At 49.0% G+C, this 16,538-nt stretch overlaps 1 protein-coding gene across 12 annotated transcripts; it reads right to left on the bottom strand.

Moving 5' to 3' along the window:
* Nucleotides 1-1,249: 1,249 nt before the first annotated feature.
* Nucleotides 1,250-13,940, bottom strand: ETV4 (ETS variant transcription factor 4). Of its 12 annotated transcripts, none has more exons than XM_032440905.1 (12): nucleotides 13,780-13,940; nucleotides 13,327-13,427; nucleotides 13,144-13,237; nucleotides 12,884-12,931; nucleotides 9,311-9,364; nucleotides 6,582-6,705; nucleotides 6,144-6,302; nucleotides 5,395-5,630; nucleotides 4,203-4,271; nucleotides 3,714-3,883; nucleotides 3,310-3,411; nucleotides 1,250-2,912 (listed from the first exon to the last, which is right to left on the bottom strand). In XM_032440905.1, the coding sequence occupies exons 2-12, from the start codon at nucleotides 13,369-13,371 to the stop codon at nucleotides 2,691-2,693; spliced, it is 1,323 nt and encodes a 440-aa protein (XP_032296796.1). In that variant the 5' UTR covers nucleotides 13,372-13,427; nucleotides 13,780-13,940; the 3' UTR covers nucleotides 1,250-2,690. The 12 variants fall into 12 exon arrangements, with proteins under 12 accessions (XP_032296796.1, XP_015741411.1, XP_015741413.1 ...); XM_015885925.2 differs by having other exon boundaries at nucleotides 3,714-3,886; nucleotides 6,582-6,708; nucleotides 13,780-13,939; XM_015885927.2 differs by having other exon boundaries at nucleotides 6,582-6,708; nucleotides 13,780-13,939.
* Nucleotides 13,941-16,538: the final 2,598 nt, after the last annotated feature.

Below are 16,538 nucleotides of genomic sequence, written 5' to 3'. Positions count from 1 at the left end.
TTTCCATGAGCTTTCTGTGACAATTGCATTCATGAATGTATTGTTCTCTTCAAGCCAGCTGGGATTACAGTGAGTACCCATTTTTAGCACATGTGTTTTGTGTGTGCATTTTCTGTCACCTGCATAAATCCTTGGGTTGGTGTCTCTGTGCTGGAGCTGGGTTGTGCTGCTTGGTCTGGGCTGGAAATGGGGCTGGAGCTCATGGAGCTGCTGGGCCAGCACTCTGTATTCAGGAGGGAATCCTTGAATACAGAAAGTTTCTCTTTTTAATGCTTGAAGCTGCTGTGGGCAGCTCTGCTCCCCCCGCCTTGCATTCAGCACACTGCAGGCACTGCTGTTGTGTGGATGTCTCAGCCATCAGGGCACAGGGAGATCGATATTCATCGTGCCCAATGGCCTCCAACAAGTGCGGTGGATACAGTTACTGTGATTCAAGGAGGGGAGGTGGGGGGGAGATGTGCAGAGATGGCATTAGGGCTGATGTATTTAGCATAGCAAATCTCTTTATCAGCAAAGCCAATGCCAGTGTCCTTTTCAGGAGTGTTACAGCTCCTGCACCAACCTCCATTCAGATAATCCTATAGATGTGGTCTCAAGAGAGTTCAGCTCCACTTGGCAACCTGTTAGGGCTCATTCCTTTGTCCCAGACAGCACACGCTTAAGGGTACATCTGGGACATGCTGTAATGTTGCACGTTAATTATTTACTATGACCAGAAAGGAACTTTGCATTGTGTTCTGTGTGAGAGATTTACGATGCTGCAGCTGTGGGCGTTTTGGTGTTTGAGTGTTGCAGCCTCCCATGCAGGGTGGGATGGAATTGGCACCTCCAGGAGCAGCACAAGGAATGATGGCACTTGGCACCCCAACAGCCTTGGCCTGGCTGAACTGGGGCTGCAGAGTGCATTCATCAGCTCCCATTCTGATGTGGGTATTATAAATCTCTGCTCCTTTAGAGGTCACCCCCCCACACACACACTCAGTTATGAGAACCTGATCTTGCTGATTCCCAGAACTGCTCCGTGCAGCATTGATCCGTGCACTGACAACTCCAAGTGAAAGATGGGGCTGCAATGTCATCTGACTGATAATCAGCTCCATCCTCCTTGCTGGAAGGAAGCTTGAATGGGCTCAAGGGTAACCCAAAGAACTCCAGAAAACAAACTGCTTCAGGTAGCCTGCAGCTTTAAGGTACTGAGTCAAAGCAAGCTGATAGAACAGCAGTCGGGCTAAAAGGAAGGGACAGCAGCCAAAGACATAGACCAATTTATTAATTATAGTATTTTTTTACACTCATAAATAGTAAAGGCAGATTATACCAACAGCAGGGTCCCCCTTTGCCATCACTTTGGGACAGTGGAGGCACTCGGTAGAGTGGGATGAGGCAGCAGGGCTGGGAACCCAGGGCTGAGAATGGGAAGGTAGCAGCAGGGGGAGCTGCTCCTGAGACCCCCAGGAGGGGCTGCTGTCAGCACTGCAGGGCTGAAGCATTAGGGAATGGGTCTTTCAGTCAAGGAAAAGAGGCTGTTTTAATACAGATTCACCACGCTGCTCCTTCCCCCAATGGGCACTTGGCTGGAGCAGCTATTAGGAAGCACAGCACCTGTCCATGGGGATGGGATGTGGAAAAACAGTTGAAGTGCTGCTTTGGGCTGCAGGGGTATCTGCCTTTCCAACACTTCAGCCTTTCCTTCGAAGAGGTACATGCATACAGAGGTTAGGTCTAAATTCAGATGGTAAGAGCTCTGATTTCAGTTACTTTGTAGAGCATTTTCCTAATACTCCCCCTTCCCCCTTAGGTTCTTTTCACACCTCAAATGATTTTCTAGCCAAACCCCAAAGCCTCTAAAGATCCTCGAGATGGTTCTAGCCCTTGTCTGGGGTGTGCCACACCTATGGCCAGGTGACAGAGGCAATGACATTGGTTTGATTCTGCTCACACCCAGCACCTCAGGCAGCTCTGTGGTCACCCTGTACTGGTTTTAGGGCCATGCACAATGGGAGTGCTCTCACTCTGGCCCACACCTCCAGCTGCCCAACTAGAACAGCCCTGGCGTGAAGTGCTGCAGGCAAGAAGGTGGCAATGCAGGAGCATGCACATATGGGACAGGAACTTCTCAGTGCCTAAAGAGTGGTTTAAAGAGGGGAAGGCATTTGGTCTGCAGCCACATGGCACAGCTCCCCTGGGAAGAAGGGAAAGTTGGCCCTGAGGAGGTGAATCTGCACAGGTCCGGGCTGCCCATAGCTGAGGGCAACATACCCAGGGGGTGAGAACTGGAGGAACACAGCCAGCAGCAGCTGTAGCATCCCCAGCTGTGAGAAGATGAGCAGGATGGCATCACATCTGCCAAGGGGAGGGATGTTGTAGGTGGGCTCCTGCTGGAGGCAGTGACTATCCGTGATGCTGGGGAGCCACAGCTGCCCTGCTCAGGTGATGACTTCACACTGAGGAGTTAGTTGTCCCATCCATATCCCCAGCCAGATATGGGATTGGAGCCACCAGCACCCAGCAGCCCCATTAACCCCTTGCTGGTTATCCATCCACACATCGACCTGATCCCTTCTCCATCCCACAGCAGGTATCATAGTTCCGTGCAGCCCCAGGCTGGTCTGGGAAAACACCTACACAGCTCTGCTACTAACCAGACATCTTATATACACGAGCAGGGTGGCAACACAGCTCCAGCAGTGCTAGTAGGTGTAGCCTTTGCTGTAGAGCTGAGGGGGGAGGCTCCCGAGGTCAGGCAGGTAAGCAGTGCCTTCATCCAGGTGGGACAGAGGCACTGTGTCCTCCTCACTGATCTGTCGCTCCAGCTCTGCCTTTAAGGCTGGCCGCTGGTTGTCAGGGAAGGCCAGAGAGAACAGAGCCTCAGGCTCACACACGAACTTGTAGACATAGCGTTCCCCTGCCACCTATAGGGAAAGAGAGAGCAGAGGATGCTGCCAACCACCTCATTGACCAGCATGGTGTCACACACACAGTTATCCCCTCCAATGTCCTGGATCTGGGAGAGAACATCCCCACCAAGCCACACGAAGGTGGATCTCTCTCTTTCCCTCTCTGATCTCTCTTTTCCTCTCTCTGAGGAGGTTTTTCACCCAGAGGGTGGTGATGCACTGGAACAGGTTGCCCAAGGAGGCTGTGGATGCCCCATCCCTGCAGGCATTCAAGACCACGCTGGATGTGGCTCTGGGCAGCCTGGGCTGCTGGTTGGCAACCCTGCACACAGCAGGGGATTGAAACTAATGATCACCGTGTCCCTTTTCAACTCAGGCCATTTTATGTTTCTATGCTTCTTTGCAAACTCACCTTCTGCATGATGCCTTTCTCATAATAGTAGCGAAGAGAGCGGCTCAGCTTGTCATAGTTCATGGCTGGCCGGTTCTTCTGGATGCCCCACAGTCTGGCTACCTGCAGGATAAAGCCATAGAGTGCATGAGTGGCTGTGAACACAGATATCATCCAGCTGATCATATTTGGAAAAGGAGGACCGTGGCACATAGAAACTTTTACAGCATTTAAGGAAGAGGCCCCCAAGAAATAGCATGGGCTCAGCAGTTCCAATTGCCTTCAGGACATTGAGAACAGTGAAAATGTGGCACTAAGGGATGTGGTTGGCAAGGTGGGGGTGGGCTGAGGTTGGACTTGGCGGGGGGGTCTTAAAGGTCAGTAGCTGCTCCCCCTGAGCCTGCAGAGAAACAAGAGAGCTTCACCTCTTCTGGCTCAATCAGCTTGAACTCCATCCCTCTTCCAGTCCATGCTATGAAGTGGGAGTTTGAGGGGTCATCCAATAGAGCCACAAGGAACTGCCAGAGCTGGAGAGATCCCCTCCGCTGATAGGGGGGACCCTCTCGGTACCCTCCGACCTCCTGCTTGATATCACCTGCTGAGAAGGACAAATAAAGTGCTTCTGAGGGTAAAACACAGCTGCAAAGAGAGCACATCTCACAAGTTTACCCAGAATATTTCAGTTCACGTAAACCAAAGCAGCAAATTCACCAGCAGCTCTTCTAGAAGCTCTGATGCACTTCCCAATTAAGATACAATCGTTACGACGTGCTGCTAAAGATGTTCAGGAAATGGGGTGCCAAAGAGCTGCTCATGAATCACAGCAAATGCACTATGAGCAATGCAGGCAGTGGCCAAGCTGCTAGCAGTGATGCTGGATAACCCCATTTAAAAGAAGCTATTCTTTCTCTAACCTTCAAATTTTTCTGGAACAACACAGACATCATCAGCAAAGGGCCTCATCTGCTTGTCATAGCTGCAGCCTGGAAGGGGAAGGAAGGCACAAAGGGGTCAGAAGCAAATAGGACAGCACAAGCACAGCTCTTTGGGTTTGCCCATTTTCTCCTCCCATCTGCCTAGCAGGGCCCAGCATTCCCTGCTCCTATGGGAGCTTTGGGTGATGGATTTATGTCTCCTGCCCTGCTCCTATGGAAAGAGGCAGGTAGAGGCTGACACTGACAGAGCCACACTGAACTCTGTGCTATGGCCTTGGGACAGGCCAGTTTGGGGACAGCCAACCTGATTTAGTGGCAAGCTTTTAGCTCTGCTCATCAGCAGGCAGTGAATATACCTCACACAGCACAGGGTTCTGCTGCAGGGAGCAGCACTGAGATACAAGAGAGGTTAGAACTATTCTATAGCAGAAAATGAAGCAGCAGAGGGACAAGCCCTGACTCCAGTTTCTCTGCCAGTCCCTTGGCAGAACCAAGCTCTTGCCTTTAGGGACTCACCCTTGGAATCCAACCAGAATGATCAGCATTACCTGACCAGATAAAAATACATCTAAGAATGCAAGATTCTTGTCCAGACCTTCCAAATGCACCAGGCTGGGCAGGGACCCAAGTAGTTTTTAGAGGCTGCAGCCAAGAAGCCGGTTTTGGTTCCATTAATGCAAATGAAATCAGTGGTGTTTATTAATGCGGTGATCCAGCCTAGCTGAGACGAGGTGTGGCATTGCACAACCATGCCCAGGTTTTCCATTTCCTACAAACACAGGGCTCCTTTCTCATGCTTTATAGATTCACTTTTTGATGAATGCGATCCCCACATGCCCATGATGCTTATTCTCTTGCAAAGCAACAAGAAGCATGCCTTAAATCTAGTCTGAATGGGGTTATCTTCACCTTTGAGCTCCTATATCTAGTTTTCAGCCTATTAGAAATTCCTTCCACTAGCACCTTACATAAAGTGAATGCCCTGACCTCCTCTTGGAGGCCCCAAGAAGCCAGAACTGCTTGCATTCCCCCACTACACAGCCACCTTCCCAGCTCCTGAAGATGCAAAAGCACAATTAGAAAGGCCAGAACCCACCAGTGATGGATGTTCACCCACAGACTTGGCTCACTCCTGCCAATGCCATGGTCAGAAGGAGATCCTTTTGCCCACCTGAGTCATACATGTAGTCCACCTGCTCCTGCTTGATGACCACGGCTGCTGGGTACTGGCAGCTGCTGCTCGCCTGCTCATACAGTGGGTCGTGGAACTCCTGCTTGAAGCCCTGTGGGGGGAACTGGAGGCATTGCTCAGATATGGGGCGTTGGTAGGCGATGGGGGCATCCCTGGCCATGCCCTGGGAGGAGGGGAAGGAGTGGCACATCTCCACAGGTGGCTGGTAGGCAGAGCTGCAAGAGAGGAGAGGGCATGGGATGCTTTCCTGGCCTTCTGAGCTGGTATAGGGCTGCTCAAGGGGACAAATGGCCTTGTGCTGCTTGTTGTGAGGGCTGGAAGAGATACATGCAGAGTTGGGCAAGGAGCTGACCCTACAGTGGGTATGTGCAATGACGACAACACAGCCCATCATTTGCAACAACTGATGAGTCTCATGTCAGACTTCCCTTCAAACCCCAGGCAGCAGCTGCAGATTTGAGGTGCTTTAGGTTGGGGGGGATTGCTGGAAGCTGAGCACTTCGGTCTGGACCATAGAACAGTTGTATTACAAGGGATCCTAGAAATATCTGGTTCCACTCCCATGGGCTGGGTGCCCTCCAGCAGCTCAGGGCCCATCCAGGGATGGGCACCCCAAGTTCTGGGCAGCAGTGCCACAACCTCACTGCCATCTGAGTAAAGAATTTCCTCCTTACAAACCCAAACAAGACAGACCCAACTGTTGGCCACTGCCTCCATCTGCATCTCACCTGTTTTCAATGAGGTATCCACAGCTGGATGTGGGGTGTGGTGGCCCTGAAGGAGTCAGGAAGTTCCTGTCCTGTCTGGGGAATTGCTGGAGCGGTGACTGGATTGGGGTTCCTGGGTCAGGGGACTTGATCCCAACTGGTCTGGGTTGATCATAGGCACTGTAGGAGTCAAACAGATATAAGAGCATTACAATCCTATGGTTATAATGCACTCAGCATTGCTCACTTCAGCACTAGGGAGGAAAAAAGATGCCAGCCCTGATCTCCCCATGGCTCTGAGCTGTGCCATGCATTGGAAATAGTGATCCCTGTGTGATCCATACTGCAGATCCACACCACACTGCCCTCCCTCTCAGGTAAGGTCACGGCAATCAGAGCTCATCAGATAACACAGCAGCACCCAGTTTCCCCAACAACCCCCATCCCTCCCTGTGTTACCTGGCATAAAGGCACTGCTCTCCATTGCGGTACTGGAATGGCTGCTTGTGGTTGCAGGACAGCGTGGGGTCCGAGGAGGGACTTTGTGGCTCCTTTTTAATCTTTGCAGGAGGACTGTGAAAAGCTACTGAGAGGTGGGAAAAAAATCAAGCTGAAACTTCTCTCATTTATGGAGACTGCTGAGGGGTTGCATGCAGGAATCCTATTTTCCAACACATGAAAGCAAAGCTTTGGTTTGCATCACCAGGCAAAACTCTCTTCTGTTGGCATACTTGTTAAACATGTCTTATGAGTAGCATTACAATGCAACAGTGCATTAAGTACAATGCAATAATACAATGCCACAAATCAGGATATCCTCATTGTGTGGTTTGTCCTGCATGAAAATAAGTGCAAGGCTTCTGTAGACAACGAGCTGAGGGCTTTCCCTGGGAAAACAGATTGCATCCTATTACATACATTGCATCCTATTACAGTCTGGTGACTGCCTATCTCTCACACAAGAAGCATTTCCAGAAGCACAACCAACTCAGAACTGGAGGTCCTGTTCTAGAAGAGCTGCATCCCTGCTCACACAGAGCACACAGCAGATACTGACATCAGGTCCCTGTTTGCACCAAACCCACCTTCAAGCTGGAAGAGCAGCTTGCAGGTCCTCTCTACAGCCTCCCTCCTAGCCTATAATAGGAGGAATATTTCTGGGCTGGTTAAGGTTTCATGAATAACAAACGTGGGTTGCAGTTCGCAGTGTCAGGATGTGGGTAGCGTTACTTCTCATGCTTAATTAAATCCAGCAGGGAACACAACTTCCTTCACCAATTCCTCTGGAATTCTCACCCTGGCTTATTGGATGTGGTGAGCATCTTCTGCCTATGGGCGCTGCTGCTGCTGGTAGGAGGCTATGGCACTTAGGGAGGAAGAAAGAGTAACCCCAAAGAAATACCCAGCTCTGTTTGTACAAACAAGGGAGAGGTCAGTGGCCCAAATGAGGGCTGAGCCCTTCCTAAGGTTCTCTGTGGACCCTTTGCCAGTTTCTTCCCACTTCTCTGAGCTGAGACAACCCTGCTTGTGAGGAGTGGGATGTCCAGAGCTGTGATTATAGTTTGAAGAGTAGAAGGTCACATCCTAAGCTGTGAATAACTCATTCTGCTGGGTTTGTTTCTGCACTAACCTGTGCCATAGGAGAACCAAACTGTGCCTCACTGCGAGCCTAGCAATTCCTAAGCATCCCAGCAAGCTGCTAACAAGAGGGATGGGAAAGGGGCTGCTGCTTCTTTCCCTCAGTACACAATGTTCTGATTGCTTCTCACTGCCAGCATTTCCCCCACCCTGCTCCACAATTAGATCTCAGCAAGAGGGGGGAAAAAAAGGTTCACCAGCCTGGCTCTGTTTGTCTGCCTTGGGATTCAGGTCACTCCAGGAAAGCCTGTCTTTACCCTCTGCATTGTGCCAGCACCCAGAGGGATCCAAGCAGCCTGACAGAACCACAGTAAGTAAACACATCCAGCAGAGAGCACAGCCTCAAACTGCTTTTGGCTCCTGCTCCTCCCTGGGGATGAGGAGATCTCATGGGCAACCCTGAGCTGCTCTTCCCAATGCATGGAGTAAAAGGATAGACAGAACCTATCTAAAAACACTGACGTTTTGGCTGAGACTGTAAGGGGTGTGGGGGGGGGGGGGGAAGAGCAAAAAACAAAACACAAATAGAAATGCTCTGCCCAGTACACTGAGCTCCATTGAAACCTCAAGCAGTAAAATGTGCTGGGAGCAGCCCACTCCTTCTGGCCCCTGCTAGCTGGAACAGGCGATCGCATTACAACTGGCTCATTCATTCAGAGCGAAACATGGGACCAGCCCTCCTCTCAGTTCTAGGTCAAAGAGAGGAAGAAACAAGCTGCATGACTCAGAGAGTGTGCCCAGAGCCAAGTTGGGAAGGAGGGAGGAGAGAACCACTCTGAGGAGCGTTTTGTTTTGGTTTTCATGGGGAAAACTGCCCCCAAGCAGAGAGGAACAGAGATGGGATAACAGCACAACCGACTGCAGTGGCTGTAAATAAGCTTGCCTGCTCTCAGTGAGCTGCCCAGAGGATGGAGTGACTGCTGTGCTGTTGACATTTGGGCAGGAAAGGAGATAGAATTGCTGCATGGCCATGAGCAGAAGCTCCCAGCCTCATGCGGGACCTACACAGTACTCACTGCTCTGCAGGATGGATGCAAGCGCTGTGCTTTGTACACTGTGGTTCAAACAAGGCTATTTTCAGCACACGTTTTCAGTTCCTAAGGGCAGCAGGATGTAATCCCAGCAGCATGAACTCATGTGGGTGAGAAGAGCCCCAAAGCATTCCCCCCTAGGACACACAACACCCAGAGTCACACACGCAGCCCAACTCATTCCAATCTGGGATGAAAGGCAGCACAAATTCTACCTTTGATTATCATATTAACACACTCTATAAGCTCTTCAGGATGCCTGTTCATTCACCACCTAAAACACACCCACTGGATCAGCTCAGCACAAGGTTTGGTAGCTCTGTGCACACAGACACCCCTGCATTATATGAATGGGAACACTGGGGCTTCATTATCACTGTCACAACAAAGCAGGACTGAGCAGAGCACTTCAGCCTCCATATCCGTGTCACATCTGCAGGGTCCTTTGGGGGTAAATGGATCCTGTAAACATATCCAGCCCTTCTCCCCTGAGGAGTGCAGCCGCCCCGCGCCACTTACGGTTTTCTGAATGGAAGTCAGGCACGAATTGCTCATCGCTGTCTGGAACCTGAGCTGCCAGGGGGAGGGGGAAGAAAGAGAGAGAGGAGAATTAGATGTGGCACTTTGTATGGTGTAACTAACAGTAAGGTAGAAATGATTCTATGCTGGAAAGGCCCTTCTATGGAGAGGCACTGCAGTAATGATGAGCTTCTTCCCTTTGGAAGGGCTGCCCACAGAGCTATGCCTCAGCATCCTGCCCCTTCAATGGGAGCAAAAAGGGTGACAGCAAGTTTATTCGCTCCAGGTTCACTTTACCCAACCCACATCATTTGTGGGATCTTTTCTAAAGTGTTTAGCAAAGGAAACGCTCTGACCAGCTGCTGGATTTGGAAAGGCTGTGCCAAAGTAGCGAGGAGAGCAGGAAACACCTACATCTTTGTATAGGAAAGATCCTTTCAGCAGCTCCAGCAGCAGGGAATAGCTGCTAGCTGGATAGGAGTCCACTTGTAGATGGGCAGGAAGACAACATTGAAGGGGGAAAATAACAGGGGAAGATAACAATACCTGGAAGAAGACACTGCTGAACAACTTCAGCATCTCACTAACAACACAGAGTCCTGACTTAATGTCTCCCTCAAATGAAATGAAGAGCCTCGTAGCAAAGTCAACAGCACAACAGAGGAAGGAGTTTGATTGCAAGGTTCTCAAATGTGTTTTTGGCAGATTAACATCCAAAAAAAATCAAATGCTTTCATAGTCCAGAGTGCTACTGCACGCTGTTTTGACACCAGAATGCTGGGATATCTAACTGGTGCTGCTTTGTTTGTTGTAGTTACCAGCCCTTGTGATTTCACAGCTGTCAGCCACACGTCCTCCTTCACTTCCTGCATCTCCCATTTGCCAAGAGCAGCATTCCTAACTTTACCCTTGCGCATCCATACAGGGAATAACTCCTTTCAGTGTTCCAAACACAAACACTATTGAGCTCCATCCTTGGTGATGGGTGTGCTCTGCTTCCTTCAGCTCAGGTGCAGCTGAGCCCACATCCCACAGCCCTCATCGCACAGCAGCTGAGATCTGGGAGGAATCATCTGGGGGAGAACCTTCACCACAGCACACGCCTGTTGCAATAATATTTTATAACTTCCAGCTATTACTTTTATGCCCCTTTAACTGCAGGGAAGGGAAAGCTCACAGCTTAAGTCACAAAACCACTCACAAAATATACTGCTGGTTCACTGCAGACCTTGCTGTGGATATTGCGGTGTGAACAGAAGCCTGCACTTAGCTCTAAAGCAATGCAGAGGAAAGGGAGATGAGGAATGGAAGCCCACTAATCTCGGTCATGTGAAGCCAAGATAGACAAGACATGCCAAAAATAAACCTCAGGGAATAATCCCATGCTAACAATGGGCAGCGGATTAGAGTGGAACTAGCTGAGCTCTTCTCACTGCAATCACTGCTCCTTAAAATAACCAATGTGACAGCTAAAGGGAGCCATAAGTAACAAAGGGAGGGGAACAGAAACAAACCTGCCCGATTCATTGTACAAACCACCTTCAGAAAGTGACTTAAAAGAAATAATACAATCACACTGTCTGAGCCGAGGTTGGGTTTCTCAGCTCAGTGCGCTTCGCTTTGCTGACAGCTTCATTCCAAGATCACTTCTGCACTGTCACCATCTGCCAGCATCACATCAGCACATTCTGACAGATTCTGGATGTGGACGAGCTGGATAAAACCTTCCTCAGTGGTTTTTAAATCACAGTGCATTTTCTCTCAAGCATTTCTCTTGCATTCAGCCTGGAGGTTTAATCTGATAGCAAGGATAAAGGAAGATCTGCTTGCTAACAGGCAGCAACAAAACAGCCTCCAACAGACTTTTGTTCTCCTCTACTACTGTAACATCTCAGAAATAACCCATTGCACAAAGCCACCTCTGAAGCCTTCCATGCTTTAATGGCTGTTATTTCTGGGCTCTCCCCTCTCATTTCATTTCATCCCCGTTAAAATCTTGTCTTCTCAGCTCTGATGATTCATTAGTAATTTCAAGAATACTCTGCATGTCCATCAAAGATAAAAGTCATTACGTTTTATGGGGCACTGAACTGCAGGCACTGTGCTTTTTGTGACTGCAGCATAAAATTAAGTAATAAGAAACCCAGAGCCCCATTCCTTTGCTGTGGGATATTGACAAGATGCTGGGATGCTCTGCCACTCAGCTGCCTCCAGCAAAAGATTGAGAGGGCAGCACATCATTGCTGAGCACATAGTGAGGAACAATTCATAGAAAGCAGCAAAGTTCCCAAAGTTATTGGAGCAAAAGTCATTTTAAAGCTAAGGAGTAGAGAGAGCAAAGGGGGGGATTTTGCCTGATAGGATGCAGAGAGAAGAGCTGTTAGCATGACCCAAAGTTCCATCCATCCTCAGGGCTATTCAGGAGTTCTTCCTCGAAGCAGAAGAAACTCAGTAGGACTCATAACACTACACTGCTACTTTCCTTTAAGGTTTGCATTATGAGTAATGAAACACATTAACAACAGCAGTTCCCTTTCTCCATCCACTTCTATGAGACCTCGATGCAGCCTCCGTTCCACCTGAGGCACTGACTATGGAGCATCTACCGGTAGCAGAGTGGGAATGAATTCACACAAATGGACTCAAATTCTTTGGATTAATGTTTGAAAATGTTATCAGGCATCAGAAAACTCAAAACTGAAAGGACTGCCAGAATCTGACTCTGACATAAACATCTCAATGGAGAAATCAGTCCCAAGCAAGCGAGCATCTTTATCAGATCCAACAGACGACCTGTGATAAAGACCTACATTCCTGCTCCAAATTAGCAGCGTTTCAACCCCAGAACAGCCTCAGTTAATTCCAACGTACCCTTAAACCCTCACTGAGTCCTACCTACCTAAAATTGAAACATATTTCTTTACTTAACAACTATTTAACTGTTAAGAACTGATATCACAGTAAGCGCTCAGGAGTCTCTACTTAAGGAAACCTTCTCATTTCCTCTACAAAAATAGATCAATTTGAGCACTGAAATTAGAACGAGTTCACTACATCGCTTAGAACCGAATTAACGGCACTTCCCAACACTTGAGGTTTTTTCTTCCTCGAAGTTAAGAGGCAAAACAGTTTAGATATTAACGTAGAAAGATGAACTCTAGGACGGTACTTGCAGAGAATTATCTTCCAAAAGAAAAAAGCGTTAGGAAAAGCACCTCGTCTCCCGCATTAAAATAACACTTCACTGTTTGTTGAAGAAAATACAAATGTTTTAGTAACTACCAAAGATCAGCGACAAATTAGCATAAAATCAAACCGGTTACAAGTAGAGGCTGAAACAAAAATTGTAACCAGGAAAACGGGCTGGCGGCCAAGTTCCATTCATAAGCAAATACCCAGCACAATGGTGTGATTCATGCTTCTTCATTTACACAGCTCAGAGGTTGGCAAGCCTGAAAAAAAATCCTCAGTGTTTGGAGCTGGGCAAACAAAGCAAAGGAACAGTACAAACACCAAAAAGACAAAGAAGCGAAAGACGAAGAAACCAAAACAGAGCGAGGGGAAGGAGCCTACCTTCTGTCAGCCAAGTCTCCTGGAACTGGCTCAAGTCCTGGAAGAGCTCTGCACGAAAAGCGAGAGGTTTCTTCAGCGAAGCGCTGGGGAGGGACAGCGGGATGCTCCAGCAGGGAGATGCCGGGCGGGACGGGGAGGTGGGGGCGGAGGCACAGGGGGAGGACCTGGTCCCTGCCCAGAGCCTTCCCCAGCCTCCCCCTCCAGCCCCCACCATTCTTACCTTCCGAATCCTGCGCCGNCCCCCCCCCCACCATTCTTACCTTCCGAATCCTGCGCCGGCAGCAAGCCCGGCTCCATGGGGCTCTTCCCAGCGCCCGGAGTTCGGCATCCGGAGCCCGCATGACCCGGCGGCGGCTGCGGGAGGAGCGGATCAGCTCGGGGCTCAAAGAGAGGGATGTCCCGGCCATGAGCCCCCTCCCACGTCCGGTAGAACCACCACTTACCTGGGGGAAAGTGAACGGCACCTGCTGGTCCACGTACCCCTTCATCCTGCCGCCCGGGCGCTACCTCCGCGGCCGCGGAGCTGCCGGCTCTCGGAGCGCACCTGGGGAAGGTACAGGGGAACGTAGAGGGGAAGGCGACCAGAGGGTCGGCAGTACCTGCCGAGGGCGGGGGCTACAAGCGGGGGCTACAAACGGGGCACACACCCCCCGGATATAGAGGAATAGAGGGCTAGAAGAACCAGGACCCCAGGGGAGCTCCGAAACCACTCCAACGGGGCACACACACACACACACCCGGATATAGAGGAATAAAGGGCTGGAAGAACCCCAGGGGAGCTCCGAAACCACTCCTAGAACTTCACTAAGCGAGTAGGACAGAACTCCTCGACCCCAAGAACGTGCCTCCCCCGGTCCCAAAGGCAAACCCCGACCCTCCCAGCCCCAGCACCTCACCCGGTGGCGGCTCTCGGCCCATGCGGAGCCCCGCTCAGCCCCGCCCGTACGGCAGCTCAGGCCGTTGAGCGCCCGGGGGCGGCCTCCCATTGACGCATCGCCGCCTTCACCATCACGGCTCCCTGCTCCTTTGTTTCATTGACTTCGTGAATGAAACCCAGGGTTGGGGAGCGTCCACCAATCGCAGTAAGTTGAGAGGAAAAATGGGCGTGGCTTTATGCTCCGGGGCCAATCAGAGCGCGGAGCTCTGGTGTTCATTCAAGGACGGAGAGCTCATTCATAAAAAAACTCTGGAAGTTCATTCATGAAAGGCTGCGCAGGAGCTCGAACACGCTCAGCCTGCACTTTCAGCCTCCAACCCAGCGCCACACATTACAGGGCCTGCCAGTTCTCACCCACACTGCAGTCATTTTCTAACAGTCTTAAGGTTATTTTCAACCCCGTTCCGGGGAAGTTCTTCAAGTTCCAACAAGATGTGGGGAAAAAAAAAATCTCATTCATGCATCTGGAGTTAGAATAATTAAAGCCCTAGTAACTAAAACCAGTTTTACTCTTGCTGCAAAGAAAGGGATGAGAGCACAAATGACTCTTAGTACTGTTTTGAAGCCATACATTGTCATGCTTTCTCTACAGCCAATGCAATCAGCACGATGTGCTCGTGATGGAAAAGTATTTAGTTTATAAATGTATTTTAATCTTTCTGTTGGGAATAAAAGACAAGGCAGCTCCTGCGTTACCAGGAACCCACTATGACAGGTAAACAGCCCCAAAAGCAGCTTTAACCTGTAGATGGGAGCAAAACAAGAACGTGCTAACTTATACCACATATACTGCAAATATGAGGTTAAATATATATAATATAACTTCTCCTGGCTTGAGAAGGACACCAAAGCATAGGATTTAATCTCCAGACTTTCTGGTTTTGCTGACTTAGATTCTGTTTGCAGTAAAGCAGTAAACTTCAATCTAACACTACTGGAAAGCTGCAAGAGAATACGTCCCCCTGTTAGATTGTTGTTAAGCAATTCATACTTTAAGTGTCCTGCAAAGTCTATCAGACACCAGATACCCCTGCTTTGCTTTGCACTTTCTGCTATACAGGTCACTGCAAAATAGCCCTTTGACTCTTGGTTATTAATGCTGCATTTCCTGGTTAACATATAATGGAACCTTTGTTATTTCAGATCTGATTTCAGCATATGGCTGTGCTCTGAACCGGATGGGATTTTCCACTGTTATATTTGTTTGCTTTACGATGTTCTAATTTCCCATCCAGTGGGCAATGACAGAACTGGCAGAGGCCTTATGTCTCTGCGTGGTTGTCTTCTCACTTCCCAATCTCTGGAACACAAAAATAACCTTTCCAGCTTTCTTGACTGCTGTCAAGTCCATAGGCACAGAGACACATTTAGAACAGAGCATAAGCAGACCCGGGGTTTAATAAAAATTAACATCTGGGTGAAGAGCTCAGGTTTTGTACCATCAGAAATGAGTTCAGCCATTCTCCAGTGCCCTGTTTTCTGGGTGGGGAGGTTGTGAATAAGATACTGAATCTACTCTTGACTGTTAATACTAGCCTTAAGTTGATGCAGTATCTGATAGAACACAAATCCTGACCCAGGAAACACTTTCAAGTGTTTCTGTGTTATTCTAAATCAGCCTCATGAACATCCCAGCTCTGTGGATTGCTGTTGTTCCTGTAGCCTTTTACTTTTGCTCTTCTGGTCAATGGGAGTCTACATCCTTTTGTTTTGCAAACTGTGACATAAAAACAAGTTAGAATGAATCCAAGGAACGATATCACCTGATTTCCAGGAGGGATGCTTGGCAGCGTCCCCATCATAACTCAGTCTGAGACAGAACATGAAATAAAGGCTGTGCTGAAGGAAGTCCAAAAGCAAAGCTGGCATAACGGGTCCCTATTCCTAGAAAAAGGGTGGAGGTGATTGGCAGACACAGGTGACTGACCAAGGTTCAAAGTGCTCAGTGTGTTTCCTTGCTGGGAAGCTCTTTCTCAAGCACAAATGCTTCAGTAGCAAGGATGACTTTGGTTTTTCTGTAACCTGCAGGGACGGGTGCATGAGCTGTTCACTCATCTGAATGTCGTGTCTCAGTCTCATGGTATTATATGGGAGCAGTTCAGCAGGAGGTTTCCACTAACCCATAGAGCTTTGCTTATGAGCCTTGCTATGCCTCACTTATTTAGATGACTTCTATAGCGTATGCAGACTCAGTGTGCATGGAAGCATTTGGGCAGCTTTCTTTCATTCCTGGGGTGGTTTTACACACAACACAGAATCTGGAGACAACACTTTCCTATAAGGTCTTCTGTACAAAATGTCCCTGTTAAGTATTCATGCCAGCTACTTTTTATAATGTTCAGAGTGAGAGAAGACAGCTCAGGCACTTTGTCTGCAGGAAGGAAGCAATTAAATTATTAGCACTTTGAGAAATTAAATGATATAACTTATGGCAGAATAAGTTTAGCAAAAATGTTATAATGTAAGAAAACAATTAAAAAGAGTTATATAAGGTTGGGTGGCTTCTTTATTGTGATAGAGTGGGCAGCTAATTGATTGTCATCTCGCTATAATGTAGCAGAGCGGTTGTGACAGCAAATAGAGAAACTTGTGCTCAGGATCTATGGAGATGGATTGCAGAGAAAGGGGAAAGTGAGCAGCAAGCAGTCTGCAGGCCTCCATTCCTTCTCCTTGCATCCTCTGGGAAATAAAATAGAGGATTTCCTTGTCCTCTTTTCC

This window comes from Coturnix japonica, chromosome 27, assembly GCF_001577835.2.
Source record: "Coturnix japonica isolate 7356 chromosome 27, Coturnix japonica 2.1, whole genome shotgun sequence".
Taxonomy (NCBI): domain Eukaryota; kingdom Metazoa; phylum Chordata; class Aves; order Galliformes; family Phasianidae; genus Coturnix; species Coturnix japonica.
Note: the sequence above shows the minus strand (reverse complement) of the source record. Positions and strands in the feature narration are given on the sequence as shown.

Bases quoted from the DNA above. Each gene is read 5' to 3' on its own strand.
- ETV4 (XM_015885925.2), bottom strand. From the start codon at position 13,371: ATGAAGGGGTACGTGGACCAGCAGGTGCCGTTCACTTTCCCCCAG. The intron at 3,887-4,202 runs GTTAGAGAAAGA...TGTCCTTCTCAG, and splicing joins TGTTCCAGAAAAATTTGAAG to CAGGTGATATCAAGCAGGAG. The intron at 2,913-3,309 runs GTGAGTTTGCAA...CTTTCCCTATAG, and splicing joins AGAAAGGCATCATGCAGAAG to GTGGCAGGGGAACGCTATGT.